This window comes from Perca flavescens, chromosome 19, assembly GCF_004354835.1.
Source record: "Perca flavescens isolate YP-PL-M2 chromosome 19, PFLA_1.0, whole genome shotgun sequence".
Taxonomy (NCBI): domain Eukaryota; kingdom Metazoa; phylum Chordata; class Actinopteri; order Perciformes; family Percidae; genus Perca; species Perca flavescens.
The window spans coordinates 18,374,627-18,392,695 of NC_041349.1; the positions used below are offsets into that span (position 1 = coordinate 18,374,627).

Genomic DNA, 18,069 nt, shown 5'->3' on the forward strand with positions numbered 1-18,069 from the left:
ATACCTTAAATGGTTTTACAATCATCACATCACAAATAAAGAGTAACTTGTTTTTTCTATTTCCTCCACCAAATATCACAATCTCTGCATCTGCTGCTTTAGTAAACACACTGATCGACTATCGGCACTGACAGGAAACATAATTTAATTTAATAAGAGAGGATTGGTGAAATATAAGTGTTATTTTGGCTAACAAGTACTTTGTACTGTATGTTGAGTGAAACAACAGAAACAATTAATCCCCAAAAGTCTCTCTTAACAAATAATTTGCCTTTTGTTTTCTTTGGCAGATTTTCAAGGGCACAGTTTTTCATTCTGATCCAAACAACACGAGAAGAAAGCAGAGAACTTCCTAGATTGATGTTGACTTGAGAGAGGTTTATTAACAGTGTTATCAGGTAAATGCAAAACACTTGCCATTGTTGTCTGAACAAACGCACGGCAATCCTCTTTTATCCATTTTACAGCTCAGTGGGACATTTTTTATGACTTAATATGTTTGTGTGATAAAGGAACTAAGTCTGCAGCCTTGTTCTCTCCGTAATTTGTACTGGGTGTCCTATAAGAGATTCACATGTTCTCTCTCCCCCCCTCCCCCCAAACATCAGGGGGATTTAGGGTGCTGGTAAACATTTACAGTGGGCGCATTAAGTATTGTTTATTTGACGGGTATTATACGATAACCTCATAATATTACAAGCCCTGTTGCCCATCTTTGCAGAAACCTACCTATAATAAGATAATTTCGCTTAGTCGCTTTATGCAAACTCCTACACTATATACAGCATACGCCATAATATACACTAAATGTCGCTGTCCTGCAAAAACTTAAGTAGTAAGAGAATGTTCTCAAACCATATACAGTAAAAACACTTAAAAGGTGCCCCGTGGAGTTCTGTTTTGTAAACAAACAAAATAAAATGATGTTAACATTTGCGTATCTCACACAAGTACAATGAGTACATTTTTGACCGTTAAATCCCGCATTGTTTACATCCACGTTAACTAGCTAGCGGTCCTCTTCTTCCCTGGTGCACATGTGCGTCCTCGTGCAGGTGCACAAAAAAAACTAAATGGGGACCCATTTAATGCTACTCAAGGTGAAAAACACCGCACGGAAGTTTTAATCTATCAATTTATGTGAAAAAATTCAAAATAATCAAAACTGTTGCCGGCCAAGGTAATGGTTACATAACTAAGGCTACTTGAAAGGAGTTGGAACATTCATTAAGGTTACCGTTAATGTGTGTACTCACAATAGGTAGAAAAATATTAGTCTGATCAGAATTGGGCATTAGCAATTACTCAGTATGAAGTTAACTTCCAAATGAACATGAATCATCACTAACAGCTCTGAACATGTTAGCTATGCTTGCTATATATCTTTAAACTAATTATACCTTTAAATGGACTTCTGTGTGGACACACTGGCTACAAGATATGCTGGACTGCAGTCTTGTGCTGATGCCTATCTTAATTTTTAGATGATTGAGCAGAGCAATGGATTAAAAAAAAAGAAATCTCCATTTAGCCACTGCCTTAAGAAAATGGCACTGAGTGAGTTCAAAGTTAATGTGCTTATCTTGTCTGAAAACTGTTCATTTCAGAAAGTTCTGGGTGGGAAGGCTGATTTGTGCACTGTGACAGGTTAATGATTATCCAACTGTATCTGTCATTTACCCCTAATTTATACTTTGGTTCTAGTTATTTGTGCGGCAGACATCTTGACACAAGACATCACAAAAAGATCAATCCTCTGTCAAGTACACAGCTGAGCCCCCAAGAAGTCATTTTGAGGTAGTGCACTCTTGTTCTTTGGAGATAGGATTTTTATTATTTCATTTATTTATATTGCATTTTCGAACACAAAGTTACAAAGTGCTTCATAGCCAAGACAAATGGATACTAAACATTTGACAAAGATCAATGAAGTAATTGGAACGATGAGCTAAAGACAGTGTAAAAGTGTCCCAGTCATAGGGTTGAGACAAACAGAGAATAAATGACGGACAAGGCAATTAAGGATGAAATAAATGAAAGCAAAATATTGGAGCTTTCACTATACCTCCAGTATGAAAACCCTTTGGTAGGTTTTGAGAAAAGATTTAGAAAATGATCATAACTCTGCCAGCCTGAAGTAAAAAAATAAAAATAAACAGGACCAGGCATTACACTTGCAAAGAACTCCTTATGTAGTTTGAAAAGCAGCATGTTGGAAACATGTAGTAATTTTAATTGAAAAGTGTATTTATTAAATCCCTCACTGCTACGCAGGGGCATCTTTCATGTGGCGGTGTCACTGCAGAGAAAATAACAGTTAATCCCATGTCACAGACTGTGATTCCTAAAGGGATCCTTTTAAACGATCCAGAACCTACCATCCCCCTGACAAAACACAGTCCCTTCTGGCGCTAACGGCTCCTCGGCTGTTACAGTTATGGTTTGAGAAAGCCAGGAATAAAAATGAACACGGCTGCAGTTCTTTATCCCGCCCGAGATGAGAAGATGGGGCTGCACTTTATGCGATTTGATCGACGTCAAGATGTAAATGGATTAAAAAGATCCATTGATTCTCCCCTCCTTCTGTTCGCATCACACTTGAGCAATCGATCAATCTGCCAAAGTATGTGTGAACTTTTGAGCCTTCCCCCGTGACTGGCAGCTTCTCTCCACTGACTATCCTTAAAATAACTGGTGTTTGCCAGTAATGTGGAGATATTGGCAAAATCAATGTTATTGGGCAGAGGAAATCTTAATCATACTTTGACTTAGGGCTGCACGATTATGGCCAAAATGATAATCACGATTATTTTGATCAATATTGAGATCACGATTAATTATCACGATTATTTGTTGAATTTAACTATAACTAATTTTATTGTCACATAGGCTAATTATAACAGCTTTTACATTCATATTGTGCAACATTCCTGCTAATACATCCATATTGTGCTACGTTCCTCCTTTATTGAAGGATACTGTGAAGGAGTATGCCATTTCAGCTGTTGTCTGACCACTTTCATGTCTGCGTTGCACTCTGATGCTCCGAAACCCACGTTAGAGGCAACATAAACACCGCTGCATTTCACGCTAGTAAACACTAATAACATGTTACACTGCAGGTAACGTTAGCCTACCGTTAGCTACAGTAGTAACTGGAATAAACACGGCTAAAATGCTGACAGCTAAACGGTGTAGTGTGACAGGATTCCAACAGCGGGACGTCAAACAGTCTGCTGCTAAAGCTATGAGGTAACAGACACAAACTAGCACTGGTCACTGCTGTTGTCTGAAAAACAAAACAGACGGGACAAAATGTTGCGTTTACTGGTAAACATCGTGACCGGCTTATGACCAACTGCTACCTGTTGTGGAATTTTCCTCACGTTACTCTGTCCTCTGTGACTGTCTACATCTAGAAACTAAGCTGCGCGGTGCAGGGAACAACTCTGATTGGCTCATGGAGGCACGTGATCAGATAGATTGGCTTTGCAAAAACTTTGATAAGGAGCGTTCTATGAACGGAATGACGCATTTTAAATATTGCTCGGTCATGCAAATTTGATCGTGGGAAGCCAAAATCGTAATCATGATTAATATTCGATTAATTGTGCAGCCCTTCTTTGACTGAAACTTGATGTCGCATCACATTATTGACCTTGGCCTCATATTAACAGAACGTCTTCTCGTATACACGTCTGTGGCATCTTCTCCTTCTTCTTCAGTTAAGTTGGACGGTTACGTTTTTGGAAATTACAAAGTATATCAAAAATAGTGAACGTGAATTTTAATAAAAGCCAGAAATCTCAGCAATTGACCACAATATACAGATATGGTCATTTTAGGCTGTGAGATTTTAAATGTATTACAGTGTTTCCTCTATGTTGATTTGACCATTGCGGCCCCCCACGGTAACATTTCTGCCGGTATCAGAAATAGGGCTGCACTGTTAGAGTGCATGTCGGAGAATAGTGCGGACACACAAGGATAACTAGCCAGTTGAGATTGTGTGTGTACGTCCTTGAGAACTGTAAGTCGTATAATTTATGGGGATGATTTATTTCCTTTAGGATTAAAAATAATCCTAAAGGAAACACTGTATTACATGTATTGCGTATTAAAAGCTCCACTGAAGCTATTTAACCAGGAACTGTTTGTTCGATATTGTATTAACCAAAAATGAGTTTAAAAAAAAATTGTTTTTTTATGTAAATAATAATGCAAGAGGTCAATCATGTTCAGTTCAGTATGGGCTCTGTGAAGTCTCAGAGCAAAATAAATTGATTTCAATGGAACTGCCGCGATCATTGGATTGTTCACAAAGTACAGCAAAAAAAAACAAACACATATTTCTCTGTTGCTGACCTTTTAGGGAATAGAGATACTTGGGCAGCTATTATATTAGCTGTGTCACAACATCCACTTTTACGAGGAACATAACTTAACAGTGCTCACATATTATCTGGTTAACAAGGACTACAAGACATAGTGAGAAATAGAAAAATAATGCAAACAGCAGCATGCTTACTGAGCTCCTGTAGCTGTTTGAGTTGAAGAACTTCCTCCTCCCCCTCCTCCTTTCCTGAGCTAAAGTGCAGGACAGAGCCTCCCAGCAGAAACCAGCCCACCCTCCAGTGGTACAGGTCATGGCCTTCTTTGTAGTGCAGTCTGCCAATCAGCTCGCCGTCTTTCTGCGCCAGTCCCTCGACTTTAGACGGGATGAAGCACTGTGAGTCACACAAAGAGATGGAACAGGCTCGGGAATAAGAAACTTCAGGTTTAGCAGCTTGAAACTTCTTACTGTGGCGTGTCACCTCAAAACAAAGTGCAACACAACTGGGGCAGCCTTCTTCCTTTGCTCAGTTTCTGGTCCCTGGTTGAATTATTTTCCATGTACATTCCCCTTTCTCCTGCTCAGCTCTGGCTGGCCGTTGGTTAGGTGATTCAAATTGAAATACGGAGGTTTGGAAGGCTTATGGTACAGATGGAGAGACATTTGGACTAATGCAGCTAGACCTCCCACTATCTTTGACTGGGTTGCCTGGGATTGAAGAAATAAAAAAGGGAATAGGGGACATAATTATGTAGGCTGTTATTACAACATCCTGTCAGAATGTGGGGGGACAGATAGTAGACCACTTGTCTTATTTAAAGAAGCACAGGCAGCATGGGGCTCACTGAGGATAATGTGTGTGTTGCAAAGTAGCAGAGTAAATGTTAAAGTACGGATGTGCTGTACTTCTGCAGCACATTCACAGTTTCTTCTTTGTAACTTTTAGTGAAAAACAAACTTAAAAAAGGAGGCAATGGAAATAAGTGTGTTTGTGTGTGTTATATGCAAAGTGTGTCACCTTTGTTAGCGCCTGGATCCAGTCATGCTGCGTTTCCTGTGTTTCAGCACCGACAATCAGTACTCGCTCCGTCTGCAGGTACAGCTCCACGGTAAACACAGCCCTGCCAAAGACACACGGCTCACTATTAGATATCTGGAATGGAAAGTGTCCTCACAAATACATGCATGCAGGGAACAAGCACCCAAATCTATGCACATTTGCACACATACAATTAAAAACAGACATGCTGACTGTCTATGGAACACACTGTGAAAATACAGTATGCTGGTTAGTCCTATAAAAGTAAATGATATGAATGAATGAATGAATGTGGGAATACACATTAACCCTTTTTATTGTTATACAGTAGCTTTGCTACAGCATGCTATAATATAATGTAAACTGTCATGAATGTGTTTTTATACAATGTGTGTCAGTCAGTAAGTAAGGAACATTCACTCCCCTGGGTTGTGAACAAGAAAATGTAGGTGCAAATTAGGTCATATACACATCAGCTATATAATCCTTAAAAAAAAAAAAGAAAAAGCATGCATGCACTTCCACACTCATTCATCCACACACACTTGCAGGCAAAACTGTTGCTGTCGGAAGCAAAAAAGCAGCTATTAATCTTTCTTGGTCTTTCTCCTCCTTTCTCTCTCTCTCTCTCTCTCTCTCTCTCTCTCTCTCTCTCTCTGTGTGTGTGAAGGTACAGAGGTCAGAGTATCACTATCTTAATGGTTTGAACACTGCCAAGAGGTGGCCCCTATTCCATTGGTACGCTACAGTGAGGGAGGCTCTAAATGCTACAGCGATGGGTGTTTAAGGTGGTGTGTCAGGGGGGTCACGGCAGTGCTGAGTTGCTCTCTTCTGAAGTGTTTCAACGGAACAGGCGAGACAGGGGTGTTTGTGTGCCCTCGCCACCCTATTCTTCCTTCTTCTTTCTGTCTTTCTTTCTTTCTTTCTTTCTTTCTTTCTTTCTTTCTTCCTTCCTCCCTCATCCCTCGTCCCTCCCCCCTCCCCTCACCGCAGGTGTGCGGGCGCTTGTTAGAGGGGGTCCCAGAGGAAGAGCGAGGGATGGGGTGCTGGGCAAATGGTATCGTAAAGTAATACTTGTTATTCCTCTTCTTTCCTATATCTTGTTTATTTTATCCACATTTAAACAGGAAATGGTGCACTACAATAACCTGCTTACTGTAAAATTAGCATTTACATGCAACTGGTCAGTGATGAGGATTCTCCCTTACCTTAAAAAATAATAATAATAATTATATATATATATATATATATATATATATATATATATTTTTGGGACTGAGCATTTATTACTTCCGAGAGGAGAAACTAGTGTGGTCGCCCATGTACAGTGACAAAGAAGGAGAGACACAAGTGAGACAGGTCGAAGCAGCCAACATCTGAAAAGACAAAGTGCCACAACAACTAAACACTGACACACAATCTATAACATATCCCAAAAGGACATTAGTGTAACTCGGGAGCACATTTAGTCACTAAATGTAAATTCATGTAAATTCATTAATTTATCACTTATTACTTATCACTTATCGATTTTAGGCTAGACTATAGGCCTTATTTTAATTTATTTTGTAGTCAGACTAAGAGCAGTATTGAGCTTATTGAGCAGTATTGAGCACTACACATTCTCATGTGCTAATTTGAATGTGCTACAGTAAAAAAGTACTTTCTGTTGTTGAGGGAAGTTTGACAGAGCTTACACATACTGTTCCTAGAGGAGTAAATCTGCTGCACAAGGTATCTATATGTATTTCTGTAGCCTTTTATTTTCTCCTTAAGGCTTTCGCATGCTCTGAGGAAGTCTTAATTCCCCAGCCCTCATATATCTAACCCATCTTGCTGGCAAAGTTAGCACCTGAGCCCTTCTAAAAGTATTTTAAAAATTCTGCTATATTTATTGTCGTGTTAGAGAAGAAAACAGTGAGAAAGAGAAAGAAATGTGTGTGCAAAAAAGAAGCCAAAAAGACCAAATATAAAAACAGGAAAAGAGAAGAAAGGCTTGGTTGCAAGGTTTGGAGTTGAATTTGAAGGTCAAAATAGACTTAGAAATATTCTTGTTAAGACAGGGGGGATGAGTCAAAAAAGTCCAGTGAAAACCTCAACTTATCACCAGCCAACATACTCCCTTTGCATTAATTCCTTAGGAGTGGGTTTGTAATATTCATACAACTTTAGCAGACGAATGTGTCGGGGCCACGCTATAATTCACGATGTCCTCTGCCACGGTGAAATTACCCAAATGTTGTGCTTAATGGAAGCGACACCTACAGCCTCCTGTAGCGTGGCGATAGGCTGCTGGTGGGAGTGTGTCATCTGCATATGTTAATATTCATGAGCAGCAGACAGTCAAGAGGTGAAGCGTCCCCGCTCGCTCTGCGCGCAGGCATGCTGGGAACGCTGGAAGTTGCAGAACTGAGAGGGAGTGAGGCAAACTTTAATCTATTGAAACGTACAGCCATTATGACCGCTAGCAACAGAGAAATAATAGCTTTTTCGGGGGGCGATGCCATGACCTGTAACTGGGATGTATGCGCTAAGCTAAAAATGGCACATGTCACTGTTGCTTTGTAGCGTCTGTGCACGCAAAATATCATCACTGTAACCTGTGACTGTTTGTTTGTGTCCAGCTCATTAGAAAGGTCACAGTTTTAGCTGGCCAGATGTGTTTCTAATGGCTGTATACATAACATTTACAAATAAAAGCATTGTTTTCTCTTCATAACATCTGCTGCTGTCATTAAGGACCTGGCTTATGCTTTGATCAAAAGCCATTTTCAGGCTCTTCGCTCTGAAACACACACACACACACACACACACACACACACACACACACACACACACACACACACACACACACACACACACACACACACACACACACACACACACACACACACACACACACACACACACACACACACACACACACACACACACACACACACCCCAATGGGAGAGGGTGAGCAGAAAAGGATCGAGACATCTGTTTAGTCTTAGTGTCTTTGTAACACTTCCAGGAAAATAAAGAAAAGTTTGTTGTCAGAGCAACTTTTTAACTAAATCATAATCGGAGAAGCGATAGGGGAGGAGGCACGGTAAAGTGAACGGAGGAAGGGCAGTTAAAGCTGCGTCCTTCGCCTGCATCTCCGCCAAAGTAAACAGGAAATATAGCACTCATAAAGCTGTGATAGGTTCTGTTAAATTGAATAATGCTCAAGTTAAGATTATGCTAATGAGACATATGATGAGGTGGAGAATCTAGGCAGAAGCCTGTGTTTATGTTAGTATATGGATTACAGTAAATGTAATTTAGCCAAATAAAATAAAATAAATCATATGAAAGGCATTTGTGTATGTATGGCATGTGTGTCCTCAAAGCAGGTTGAACAATCACATATAAATTATGATTTATTGGCATTTTAAAATAGGTCTCATTGTAAATGGGTATGTGTATGCGTGTGTGTTTTAGAGCAAAATTGAATGTTGAGTGAAAATGAAAGCCCTATAGCCCGCCTGCACTGCTGTTAAGTATGAATTACGTAAATGATCACTTAATACACAGAATTTAGATCAATAATAAATATTATATACTAATATTAACACTCCAATAACCATATTTAGGTGATTTTCAAGGTTTGACTTCAATTGTGGAAATCTACCCTAAACCATTTAATCCTTAAATGTTTAGGTGAAGAAAATATTAGTACTCAAAATCAAATCAAGTTTTTCTGATCTAACCTCAAAAGTTGACAACAGATTTTTGGACGTAAAATGTTTTCACAAGACAGCAGCAATATGTACATACAGTAGTGTCTTAGTATGTGTGTGTTCATACCCTGCTCCAGTCATCATTGCTGTGTTGCTGACAGCCAGGCTAACCACCTCGGTGACGTCCACCCTGCCGATTGCCGATGAGCTTCGCTCGCTCTCGTAGTAACTCAGGAAGCCGCCCTCCAATGTACACCAACGACGTGCCATGTCTGAAATATACACACCATCATGTAAGCACAAAAATATACAGACAAATGTAAGATAGACCACATACAGAATTTACACATTTTGTATTACCTACTTCCAATACTAAAGCTAATCCTACCAGGTTGTTTGAGGACAGTATCTACGATCATGAGAAAAAGATGTATTATTATATGACTTCAATGTATCCTTTAAACCTTTTAAATCTTCTAAATATTAAATGCAGATCTTAAAGCAAGACTATGGCACTTTACTGAACAGCAGCCCCTGTGGCCACAAGTGGTGTTACAGTATAATGGCACATTATTAATAAAACAATTCTCAGTCACTTTGCCTTTATGATGCAACCTAAATTAGAGCAAGTGGAAAGAGACCACAACCAGGAAGCAACAAACTTGACTTCTGTTTTTTGTTGTTGTTGTGATAAAGCCATTAAAATGTTCCATGGCCTACTAATATAGGGGAACATATGGTAGAACAAAAAGGGAAGGGTCATAAATACAGCACATTGACTCAGTAATGTCAGTTAGACAGCAGTATCTACCTTAAGTTTGCTAATATTATCCACCAAAGGCTACTTGTCATACCAGACCAAGTAAGGCTGTAGCAGCAAAAACACATACGTTCACACCGCAAGTCTTAATGCCTGATTCTGATTTTTTGCTCAGATACGATTTTTTGTTTGGCTGTTCACATTACCTTTTAAAATGTGGCCTATATCAGATTCCAGTGTGAACTGTTTGCGGTTTTGAAATGACCTGCATGCGCAAAAGAACAATAACAATGACATCAGACGCAGCACGCTGTTGCACTAAAGTTAGGGAGGTTATGGAGGAAGTCAGCATTTGCTTTTATTTTTTTATTTTGTATTAAAATGTTTGTGTCATGGCAACCATAACATCAATGCGCAGGTGCTGTGGAGGAGAAGACTGAAGAGAAAGAGAGACACATTTGCGGGGTTATGGCTGCAACTTCACTAAAAGGAGGTCTGTGTGACCGGACGGCCAATTTGCACTTCAGGACCGCTACGGACTTCCACCACTCTGGCTTCGCCCTCGCACACGCTCCACCTCCCCGGCGGTGCGGCAACTCGGGCCGGTGGTGCGCCCGACCCCGAGGGACCGGGATCCCAAAAGTCACATCAAATCCGCCTTGGCTGTTCACACTGCGGTCGCATTGAAAAAAATCAGATCTGGGTCGGATTCAGGACCACATGTGGAAGTGGCCTGAATCTGATCTGAAAAAGGATTTGGGCCACTTTGGCCTGCAGTCTGAACGTAGCCATAGTGAACTGAATTCAGCAAAAGTGCATTGTAACGCAATAGAGGAAGATACAACGCTAGAGAAAAAAGAACATCCATACTGTAATCAGTAAAAGTACAGTCTAAAGAAACATCTCACTGTTGAAGACCAGAAGATTGAGTTTGTGTTTCAACTTCATGATGCCAATTAGATGACTTATGTGAGGACAGTCCCACTTTCCTCTGTCCATTAGAGAACAACTAAGTCAAGCTTATTGTAAACTGTATGTAAGGCCACACACGCATACGCACGCACTCACACGCACTCACACACACACACACACACACACACACACACACACACACACACACACACACACACACACACACACACACACACACACTTAAAAGACTTAAGAGACTCCAAGTACCGAGCAGATTTCAATCAACAAACATGATCTCAGTGGAAAAGCTGGAAAACACACAATATTGTCTTTCATGACTGTCTGACTGTGCGATTTACATAGCCAATGAGCATGAAGTTCATGAAAACATACCTAATTTTGGATTTTCAAAGTCACCGTGCCATCTGCTTTTGTGTTCCTGAACACACACACACACACACACACACCCACACACACACACACACACACCCCCTGTCGCTTGCGACTCCAAAGTTTCCACTGCATTCATCTCATGAATATGCTAATTGTGCATTCCTCTGCCAACTGTGTGTGATGTTTCTGAAGGAACAGATATAGTTCCAATAAAAAAGGAAGTGTCTACAACTGGCTGTTAAAAGAAAAAGGTTGTGATAAGCATAGGAAAGGAGGATGTCAGTTTCACCCTATTCACCCTTGCACTGCCTCTCTGTATGGCTCTCTGACTTTTTCTCTGCCTTTTCTATCAAAAAAACAAAAAACAATCTGGACACAGACAGCTTTTAACACTGAAAAATGACTAATATATTGTTGCTTACTGTGGCATTTAGAAAATACTGTTCGTCTGACCCCACTTTGCAGCTGAAGAATCATCTTTATCCGAGACCAACCGTGCATGTAGCAGTTTTGTATGTGTGGGAGAGGGAGAGAGAGACTCTGGTATTTAAAGTAATTTCCAATCCAATCTATCTGACAGGACGCACTGTTGTCTTGGTGACAGGAAAGATCGTAATGCACTTCACTTCCGTTCCAAATGTGTCCCTGGATTGCCTACATTTTTGAGAAAATGTCATGTCCATCATTTCCCACCAGGGGATAGTTAAGTCTTATTTTGAAAAAATTCTGCCACAATTATTTTAAATAGGTTCCAATAATCTCTGCTTTCTTTAGCCAAGCTAGCAGCATGGCTGTACGGATGGCAAAGTCAGTCAGTTTGTTGCTGGGTCCACCACTGAAATAGCTCAACAACTATCAGAATGATTGCGATAAAATTCAGCACAGATATCTACAGTGTCCAAAGGATAAATCCTAATGACTTTGATGATCCCCCGACTTTTCATCTAGAGCCACCAGCAGGTCAACTTCTTAACTCATCCAGTAAAATATCTCAACATCTCCAAGATGGATTGTCAAAATGTTGGTACAGCCAACATTCATTCATTCATTTCTCCCAATAACTTTTGTGATCCCCTGAGTTCCTCTAGCAGCACCAGCAAGTTGACATTTGTGGTTTTGAGCTGACAACTGCTGGATTTATTACCATGCAATCTAGTACTGACATTAATGATTTTTTTGAACTTTTGTGAATGCTTGACTTTTCATGTAGCACCATCATTTGGTAAAAAATGTCAATTTGTCCAAAACTTTGGTTTATCTAACAGTTCGGTTGTCTTTACAAAGGGAATATCAGCCTCACAAAGCTGCAAGCCATACAAGTTGGAAAAAGACGGGAAACCACTGCCTCGGACCAGTAGTTCTGATGGGAACCCAAGATGATTAACATGAAAAAAAGTACAAAAAAAAAATTATTTCTCCCCTTTTTCATTGTAAATTACTGGATAACTAGATCAATATAAATAATAATACAACAGATTTTTAAACTCGAATTACTGCCTTGCAGTTGTTTGCCTCCGCCAACCAGTCAAGTTGCAGTTTACATCCATGTATAATGTAGTAGTAGTAGTGAAGACTTTGAAGGGATTTAATAAAAAGCATTAAGTGTATTTTATGGCAAAACGTGGATACGTCACACACTGTCAACCCGGCAGCACAGAAGATCTATAGAATCGCCACAGTTTTAAGATTAGTGTCACCAATTCAGTATCTGAACAAATGTGAAATATGGTCACAATCTCCCCTTCTGTTCCTGAGTCATGCCCTTGAATAATGAAAAAGAAAAGCACTTTTGGTTAACCTTTGACCTGTTGGGTATGAAATGTCATTTATTTCTCAATTTAAATTAATAAACATTTGTGGGAAATGTCATGATTAGGGTATGAATGCTTTAGTGTTAAAAATGTGTTACGAAAATCACAGTAACCTCGACCACCAAAATCTAATCAGTTCATCCGTGAGTCCAAGAGGAAGTTTGTGCAAAATTTGAAGAAATTCCTTCAAGTCATTCTGTTCCATACTTTCATGAGAATAGACGGTAGGATGGAAGGACGGACAACCCAAAAACATAATGCCTCCGTCCCTAGCTGTCGCCGGCGCAGAGACAGACATTACTTTGTCTCGATTGTCCTAAAACATCAGGAATATTAATACATCTCTTCTTCATGTTGGCACATGTGGTAGGCTATACAGATCCTGTCTCCTTGAACTTTTTCGCACTAAATCTTTCATCACTGAATAAAAGCAAAAAAAAATACATTTTTAATTTCCTCTCAACCCCAAGGAGAAAGACACTAACAATCCCACTTTGAATCCTGTGGACGCAAATTGCTACGGGACCCTGGGTCCAGACAGTGAATGGACTCACTACTCGACCAACCCGTTTCTGAAGAATTATCCTAATAATAGGCAGCACAGCCACAAGAACAGATGCCCACATCAGACTGAGGACGCAGAAGGTTAGGAAAGGAGAGGGATTAAAGGGGGGCCAAAAGTTGTTGACAGACTACAAATGTTTGACAAATGTAATTTCAAATACAGTTTCCCTTTTGGGTTTGCATTGTAAATGAATATGAGGGATTTGGTAGACTGAGGAGAAGACAGAAGAGGGTATGATGACAGGAATTAGCCATATTCATGGAGGCCTGAAGGTAAGAGAATATCTCAAACCAGGCAGGAAGATGCACCCATATGACCCAATATAGAACTCTTAACCAGTGGTGTGGCTGTCATTTCAGTTCCATAATGACTACAGTGTAAATGTGGAATAGCTGCAATGAGCTTTACTCAGTTGAATGTAACTATTATTCAGCTATGCTGGGATATGTGGCACAATTTATTTCCTAACACAGCAGTGAATGCTTTTGGATCCCTTCAAGATATTCCACCAGGAAACTGGTGCACATCACCGAATCGCACGCATCCTTCTTCCTTCTTTGTTTGTGGTGCAGCATTTCCTAAGCGGGTGGGATACTACTAGCTTCTACACAAGCACCCGTGCGATGGGGGGGAACAATAGTGCTTGATTTACAATCAAGCAGCTGCGTCCATTGCCAGCTGTTCCCCACACTCAGCAATGGCCCCGCGGCCCAGCCGTTCTCCGCGGGAGTCCGCAACCAGCCGCCAGAGACAGCGCTAGCGGAAGCCAACCGTGGTATATGCCTCCACCAGCTAAATTGGGCCAATTAGCTTGTACGCCAAGAGTGCTCCCTGCATAGCATTTTCCGGAAAAAATCTCTGTTCCTTCCGGAAATGGAATCTCTCTTTTTCTCCATTTTTTTCACCTCCTCTCTCACTTCGACAATTTGTAAAATTCGCTTAATGCTCCAAGTATGCAAGATGAGCAGGTTGATTAGTCTAATCACGTCATCAATGTGGCAATTAACTGCCGTTTTGTACCTTGACTGAATGGCCCAGGTTACACAATCACATATTTACTATAAAAGTTTTGACTCTGTCTACTGCTTTATTCTTAACTGCACTGCTTTACCCAATGTCCCCCTACACTTTTTATCGACATGGCATAGGCACCCATTTCAGTATGCATCGAAAAAGCAGGCGCTGCCCCTTTCCACTGAATCACCCTTTTTCCTTCCTCGCTCTCCCATCTCTCCCCCTTCCGCCAATCTTTTGCCTATCTCGCCATCAGACTAAAATATCTGTGATGGAGACATCTGCTGGACAGCTTGTCAGGGGGGCTGGAAATGGAAATCGAGAAACTGAAGGGATCTGAACGATCTGTCTGTGCCAGAATTACAGCCCACTTCATTACAGGGAGAAATGGACAGATATGGCATAAGATAAAGAGAGAGAAAAAAACCCTATCTGCAATGTATTTCTGGCAGAAGCAACTAGTCACTCATTTAGGCAAGCAGAGGCACAGTAATATGAGCACTCCAAAAGCATATTAGATAAAGACAAATTGTTTATACAGGCTTTGTGTACTCCTCGTAAAATATAAAACAGAATAACATAAATGTGACTGCATACAAACTCCACTTCCATCATTTAACATCCTTTGACAACTATTTTTTTTTGGCATAAACTATAAAGAATATTTGGTTTATTATCAAAAAACGGACTCCAGCTTTGTAGATGCAAGTAATTGAATGCTCATATGGGCTCAGATTTGTGTCCTCAATAAAACTGTAAACATAATTCTACTTCTCTCAATTCTCTCCACACCACCTCCTCCCTCTCCTCTCTCTGGCAGTTGTGAGTTACTGTTGCAGGCAAAAACAGAGCGCAGCTGATGAGGAAAAGACAAAACTAATCAGAAATTAGGGGTGCCATTTCCCTGCTGCCACTCACCATTTCAGACAGTAACTGCCTACTGTCTCTCTTTTCCTCCCAAGACTCTCATGAGCGTACAGACACACAGCTGCACGCAAAGCATGTCCATACTCTTTAATGTGAAAGTAGCACTACCCGTTTAGGGGGAGACATAATTTATGCTAGAATCAACTGCGTGAAGCTGATATGGAGCGTAGCTCAACTGAACAGCAAACAGCTAATAAAGTGGTGCCACGGTGGAGAATAAACCTGTTCAACCTTGATTTCAGCACAAATAAAACAAGGAATACTGTTTTTCTAATCCTAATCTATATTCCCTATATTTTTTCCAAACGCTAAGTAGCACAGTATTTTATTTGATTATGGTGAACTGGCACAATGAACCCCCATGCTACCTACGTCAAGGCCATTACCAAAATTGCTTGCCAAATTAACTTATCTGGTAATCTCAATTTAGCTCCCATCAGCGGAAGCATGAAAGCCTATTGGAGTTGTTTCCAGACAAAAAGTTTAAGATGTTGTAGCAGAGTGCTTTTATTAAGCCCTGAGCACAACCAATAAATTATTAAGAACTTGGGTGCATCTATAGACCATCTAACCATTAGCCTGAGAGCGAAAGGCATCCCAGAGTACATTCAAAAATACCTCATCCCTCCGTGCTCACAAAGTCCTGACAGCGCTTCCTCGGGATTGAAGAAGTTGGAATGCATTGAGTTTTAAACCCAAACCCTCTGAATTTTTTAATAGCTGCAGCTGCAGTTAAGGTGCCATTAAAGCACAAAGGCCAAACTTGCATGGCTCTTCATATTAAATAGATGACATAACAGGGTGTTTATCTGTCGAAATACTACAAGTACTTATCTGAGGGGAGAAAACGCTGGAATGGTCCGGTGTCTATAAGCAGCACAAAATGCAGAACAGTGACTAAAATGGACCCCGACGTAATGGAAACCTGAAGCCTTAAGTCCATCTCAAGCAGGAGCTCACTGATCTGTTGGTGGAACTACAAACCACACATTGTCATAGCAATGGGTTTTTATACAAACAGCCAATATAGTTCTTTTTATGCAATTATTGTAACGTGAGGAACCACACTGGAAAGACAAATGCTTACTTAAAGCTGCTCTAATCAATATTTCTATATCAACGATGGATTAAATTACTACTTGCAATGTAAAAGAGGTTGCTCATACTGATGAACCAACAGATAAATATTAACCAACACTGCAGCTCCCCTCAACTTTAAGGATTGTTTCGGTATTTTTTTTCACATCATGGTTTACAGGATTAAGTCTTAAGCTACGTTCACACCACAAGTCTTAATGCCTAATTTGGATTTTTTGCTCAGATCCGATTTTTTTTTTTTTGACCTATATCAGATTCCAGTGTGAACTGTTTGCGGTTTCTAACTGACCCACATGCGCAAAAGAACAATAAGTGTTGATAAGAGAATCAGAGTTTCCTCTGGCTTCGCCCTGCTCAGGCATAGTTCACCATCTTTCGGGTCCTATCGCACGCGCTCACGCTCCACCTCCCTGACGGTGCAGGTGAGACGGGCTGTTGGTGCGTCCGACCCCAAGGGACCGGGATCCCACCTCAGCCGGCGCGCGTCAGCCCTCACTTTCATTGCGCCAAGGGGCGACCCTCTGACTCGCGCACGCATAGACTCCTTGGTGCGTGTTTCAAGACGAGTCGGGTGGGTTGCCGACATCGCCGCAGACCCCTGACGCCTTTTACGTGAGCCGATCCCCGCCCTGGCTACGCAACGCAGTTGGGGCACACTGAGGACAGTCCGCCCCAGTTGACAGCCGCACCGGGAGAAGAGAGGGGGACCCCACCCCTCCCCGTGGAGAGAGAGGGTGCAGCGAGGGTTATTGAGGTAAAAGTTGCATCAAATCTGCCTTGGTTGTTCACACTGCAGTCACATAAAAAAAAAAAATATCAGATCTGGGTCTGATTCAGGACCACATATGGAAGTGGCCTGAATCTGAACAGCAAACAAACATAAAAATGAAGACCCAAATTGCAATACATTGAAATGATCCTACAAATAAATGGGAATTAATTCCATCTCTACAAATAATGAGGATTTCAATAGACTCTGGTAAGAAGTTCTCCTTCTCCTCTAAGGGGCAATTTCTCAGACCTCAGCGCTGTTCATTAGCCAGCATGTACAACCACCAATGAGAGCAGAGCATGTGTGGGTTGATGGAAATGGAGATGGATGTCTTGCCCAAGACGTAAGAGATACAACTTATTCAAGTGGCAGGTAGCTGCAAGCTGTCACCCCAACCCGGAAACCTTCTATCCCCCATTTCTCCTGCATCCCCCCTCATTCTCCACCTTCTCAATAACCCCCTTCCCCAGGGGCAGCATCCAAAGCTGGCTCCTTCTCCTAATTACCCATGGGCCCAAGAAACGCTCCAGCTGTTGGGAGAAGTGGGACTATTGCAGAGCAGGAGGTGCAGCAGCAGCTGAGGAGTTGGGTGTGAAATGGAACCTGATTAAAAGTTTTAAACTGCCTTAGAAGACAAAAAAAGGAGAATTCTGAAGTTTCGGAGGTAGCATCTCTCAGGTGGATTTAGAAAGGACCTGTACCAAAATTGTTTAATATATTTTTATCTGAATTTTTTTAAC

The 18,069-nt window shown here is 41.0% G+C and overlaps 1 protein-coding gene across 3 annotated transcripts in view; it reads right to left on the bottom strand.

Moving 5' to 3' along the window:
* Positions 1–18,069, bottom strand: part of arap2 (ArfGAP with RhoGAP domain, ankyrin repeat and PH domain 2) — a 124,276-nt gene that overhangs the window by 30,779 nt on the left and 75,428 nt on the right. For all 3 annotated transcript variants that reach the window (XM_028564378.1, XM_028564376.1, XM_028564377.1), the window contains exons 16-18: positions 9,205–9,349; positions 5,352–5,454; positions 4,529–4,727 (exon numbers count right to left, since the gene is read on the bottom strand). In XM_028564378.1, the coding sequence (XP_028420179.1) occupies positions 4,529–4,727; positions 5,352–5,454; positions 9,205–9,349 (447 nt within the window). The remainder of the gene's footprint in view (positions 1–4,528; positions 4,728–5,351; positions 5,455–9,204; positions 9,350–18,069) is intronic.